Consider the following 5163-nt stretch of genomic DNA (forward strand, 5'->3'; position numbering starts at 1 on the left):
CATCTTGAAAGACTCCCAGGTGGCCAAACTTGACCATAATTGGTTTATTTCGGCGAGCAAAATTCCCTTCGCGTGTCCAGCATTTAAAACAAATATTTTTATTTTTATTAGAATATCTACTTTAAAAGCTATTTTTTCTGCTCCAAAACACTGTTTTGGCGGCTCCAAAGGCTACTTTTTCTGCTCCAAAACACTGTTTTGGCTGCTCCGAAACGTGCTCCAAAACGGCTTAGGCCAATCACATCACTGACAGCGCCCGTGGTCAAACATCGACAGCGCGACCACCAGATCTTCGACGGATCTCCGAACGCCGACGTCAACGATTGGTTAAGGAACTATGAACGGGTCAGCTACTACAACCACTGGAATGACACCTTTAGGCTCGCGAATGTTTTTTTTTATTTCTAAAAGACACAGCACTTCGCTGGTTCGACAATCACGAAGACGCCATCAATTCCTGGGAAGGCTACAAAACAGCATTCGCCGATGTATTTGGCAAACCCCAGCACCGGAAGCAGCAAGCGCGCGACCAACTATTGCGCCGCTATCAAAGACCCACAGAAACATCAACAGCGTACATTGAGGACGTCCTCCGTTTGTGCCGCCGAGTTGATGCCGAAATGGCCGAAGACTAGAAAATTCGCCACCTCTTCAAGGGCATTTCGCAAGAGCTCTTCTCCGTCGTGGCTCCGAAAGCACCTGCTACAAGAGAGCGCTTGATAGCGGAATGCCGACAGTACGAAGAGCTCGATACCGCACGGATCTCCAAAAAACCATTTGAGCGACTCCCTGAAGTGTCCCAGGTAACAACTCCCGACACAAACCTTGCTTCGCTCATCCGTACCATAATACGCGAGGAGCTTCGTACCTTCGTCGCACAGCTACAACCATCTAGTGACGAACACCAAACTAATACTGATGTACATGGCATAAATGACGCAATTCAAAGCGAACTGCGCGCTGCTCTGGGGCACGTCACGCCAGCAGCCTCTCCTTACGCACCAGCAGCACCCGTCCCAACTCCGATCTGCGCTTATCAGTCCATCCCTGCCACGTATGCCGCACCAAACCCTCCATGGACACAACCACAACCAAGGACAAACATGTGGCGAACACCAGATAAGCGACCTGTATGTTATTATTGTCACACACCAGGACACATCCTCCGATATTGTCGCCGTCGACTTAACAACACGGCTCGCACCTCGCCGCCCAACCTTGTATACTCTACAGACTATACTGACTACCATGCTACTCATCGCACTCCGCCCATCGACGAATTTTCTTCACGTTCCCACACATCCACTACCCCCGGTCACGAACAATTTCCAGACAGTCGCCGTCCCTCTCACAGCCCCGAACGTTCCCCGCCGCCACGACGTGGCCGCCCATCATCGCCGTACCCGCCACGACGCCGTTCTGTATCACCCTTCACCACCAGCGCTCTCAGACCTTCCCAACAGTCAAACTACCTAAAGCGGTCTGCAGCTACGTTGGAGGTCAGGCTGGACACTCACCACTATCCGCAAATCCTCCTCATTCAGGATCAACATCAATTGTACTCAAAATTAGAAATCACAACTTCACCACCTTAGTCGATACAGGAGCCGCGAAGTCTTGCATTCCTGAACACATCCGCCGTCGTCTGCACGCAGTACTTACTCCGTCGTTGCAAGGACACTTGATGCGCATGGGCAATGGCGATTTGGTTCCGCCCCTCGGATACTGCACGCTTACAATCCGGATTGGTAACAACCGTTACGTTGTTATGTTCATAGTGCTTCCTACCTGCATCGCCGACATCATCCTGGGAAGGGACTTTCTTTCTTCAACAGAAGCATTCATTGACTGTGCCAGCCGAGAATTACATCTCAACTTTTCTGATACTGCCGAGGTTGCTGCTGATGGTTCGCTCGTCACCCTGGTAGCCGACACTGACATACTGCTGCCTCCGTACTCCGCCGCTGTCGCCACACTCGTACCGACCCTACCCACCGCAGCAACTTTTAGTCTCATTGAACCCATCTCTACGCAGCTCGTGACCAAGGGCATAATCATTCCCTATTTGCTTGATACGCTCACGAGTGGAAAACTTCAGTTATGGGCAACCAACTGTTCTTCCGAAGCCCAAATCCTTCCTTCCGGAAGTCGCGTCGCTACAATGCACTCAACAGTGCATCACCAATTTGCCAGTCTCCTCCCCACCACTTCAGACGCGCTCCCTACACCACCTGATTTCAGCAAGCACGTGGAAAAAATGATCGACCGTTGCCTACCACTGACCCAACGACACATATTAGCCAGTCTTCTTGCAGACTACGAAACCCTTTTTGAGATTAACCCCGGAAAGTTGCCGCAAACTACGCTTACAGAGCACCGAATTGATACTGGCGATTCGTCACCCGTTCGAAGCCGACCGTACAGAGTTTCCCCAGCAGAACGCCGAGTAATTCAGACACACATAGATGATATGCTCCAAAAGCAAATAATCGAACCATCTTCTAGTCCATGGTCTTCTCCCGTTGTTCTTGTCAAAAAGAAAGACGGCTCTTGGCGTTTCTGCATTGATTACCGCTAACTAAACAAAGTCACAAAAAAGGATGTTTATCCACTGCCCAGAATTGACGACACTCTTGATACGCTCCAAGGGTCTTCATATTTCTCTTCCATGGACCTCCGAAGTGGTTACTGGCAAATTCCTGTCGCCAGTCACGACAAGCCCAAAACCGCATTCACTACTTCAACTGGTCTGTATCACTTTAATGTAATGCCATTTGGACTTTGCAACGCTCCAGCCACCTTTGAGCGTATGATGGACTCTCTACTACGCGGCCTTACGTGGAACATCTGTCTGTGCTACCTCGACGACGTTGTCGTGTTCGCCCCGAATTTCGACGAGCACCTACACCGGCTGCGTATGGTCCTGCAGTGTTTCCGAGCCGCCGGTCTACAACTTAATTCCAAGAAATGTACGTTTGGTGCTCCACAAATCAAAGTACTGGGTCACCTCGTCAGTGCTTCCGGCATCAGCCCAGGCCTTGACAAACTCCGAGCTGTGGCTGAATTTCCTGTACCACTGAAAGTGAAAGATGTCCGGATCTTCCTAGGAATATGCACATATTTTCGAAAATTTATTGGCGGTTTCTCTGACTTCGCGGAGCCTCTCAACAATTTACTAAGGAATGGTGTACGCTTTCAGTGGACCAAGGAACAGCAGCACTCGTTCGAGTCCTTAAAAACCGCGTTGACCTCTGCCCCCATCCTTGGACATTTCGTCGAAGGCGCAGATGCAGAAACAAGAACAGACGCCAGCGGTCGCGGTGTGGGAGCAGTGTTGGGCAGGCCATCCGAAATGAGCAGGGAGTAATAGCATATGCCAGTAGAACTTTGACTACCTCTGAACGAAATTTCTCAACGACTGAAAAAGAATGTTTAGCGGCTATATGGGCAATTACAAAGTTTCGCCCCTACCTATATGGTTCACCATTCCGCATTGTGACTGACCACCATGCCCTCTGTTGGCTAGCAAGCCTCAAAGATCAAATGGGCCGTCTTGGACGGTGGTCATTAAAGCTTCAACACTACACTTTCACCGTTGTCTACAAATCAGGCAAACGCCATCTCGACGCTGACGGTTTGTCCCGATGTCCACTTCCCACCGATCCTATACTCCCAGCACGCATCGGCACAGCAGACCCAGCAGCAGTCCTCGACAATGTCGACATACGATCGGCACAGCTGTCTGATGCCTTCTTGAAACCTATCATTGACATCCACCACGGCACTCTGCGATTCCCAACCCGTCGTACAGAGCGCCGCGCCCGCCTATTCACTCTTCGTGAGGGTGTTCTTTACAGACGGAACTATGATCCCCAAGGACGACCATGGCTGCTCGTCGCGCCACGTCATCTTCAGAAAGAACTCATTCGAATCCACCGCGACGACCCTACAGCCGGACACCTAGGGTTCTCCAAAACATATTTCAATATTCGGGAAAAATACTTCTGGAACGGAATGCAACGCACCATCACGCGATGTGTTCGCGCGTGTCACCTATGCCAGACCAAGAAAAATCCTACAACAAAACCGGCAGGAGCACTACGGCCCATCCCTCCCCCTAACCACCCGTTCGAACGCATTAGAATTGACTTTCTTGGCCCATTTCCACTCTCGACCTCAAATAACCGTTGGGTAATCGTCGTCGTCGACTACTCCACACGCTATGCCGAAACAAAAGCCGTACCAGCCGCCACAGCCTGCGAAGTAGCTACCTTCTTCCTGAACTCCATCGTGCTTCGTCACGGTGCCCCTCAGCACGTAGTCACAGACCGCGGTACTCCATTCTCAGCTCACTTGCTACAAGAGCTCCTCTGTCTCACTAAGCCCGTGCACAACATCACGAGTGCGTATCATCCACAAACAAATGGCCTCACGGAACGTTTCAATCAGACTCTAGCTCACATGATCTCCATGTACGTCGCAGACGATCACAAAATTTGGGACCTCATTCTTTCATACGTCACGTACGCCTATAACACCAGCCGCCAAGCCACCACAGAATACTCCCCTTTCTACCTCCTATACGCAAGAGAGCCACTCTCAACCTTGGATACCATTTTACCCTGTGTTGATGACACTGCACATGACGACCACACCGACAAAGTTCTCTACCGTGCGGAGGAAGCAAGACAACTGTCCAGGATTCATACACTACAGACGCAGCAACATCAAACCCTTCGTCATGCCGAAACCCACACTGATGTCGCGTATCAAGTAGGCGACGAAGTTCTTCTCTGGACACCTCTACGATCCTCTGGGAAGAGCGAGAAACTTCTAAAACGCTTCACTGGCCCCTTCAGGATCTTACGACGCCTCTCGTACAGCAACTACGAAGTTGATCCAGTTTCGGCCCCTCGTGATCAGCGTTCAAGATCAACCGACATAGTGCACGTCGCACATATCAAACCCTACTATCGCCAAGCACCATAAACACACGTGCCGGCGATCCGGCACTTTCCTCACCGGGAGGGTAACTGTTAGGAAAGACGACGACGTGGCGCGAGTGGCGCGCTCAAGTGTGTCGGCCGCAGAGTGCCCGCGCGATTCGATTCTGACTGACTTTGCCTGGCTGCGCTGCGGCACTGACCATCATCTACAGTCCTA

The 5163-nt window shown here is 51.1% G+C and overlaps 1 protein-coding gene across 1 annotated transcript; it reads left to right on the forward strand.

The window, feature by feature from the left end:
• Positions 1-1768: 1768 nt before the first annotated feature.
• On the forward strand, positions 1769-2539 carry LOC115324420 (the record flags this gene model as incomplete). Its single annotated transcript, XM_029985022.2, has 1 exon — positions 1769-2539. A coding segment is annotated over exon 1 (771 nt), but the record flags the coding sequence as incomplete, so codon positions are not given.
• Positions 2540-5163: the final 2624 nt, after the last annotated feature.

The sequence above is a fragment of the Ixodes scapularis genome, unplaced genomic scaffold (genome assembly GCF_016920785.2).
Source record: "Ixodes scapularis isolate PalLabHiFi unplaced genomic scaffold, ASM1692078v2 PGA_scaffold4__175_contigs__length_147842914, whole genome shotgun sequence".
NCBI lineage: Eukaryota > Metazoa > Arthropoda > Arachnida > Ixodida > Ixodidae > Ixodes > Ixodes scapularis.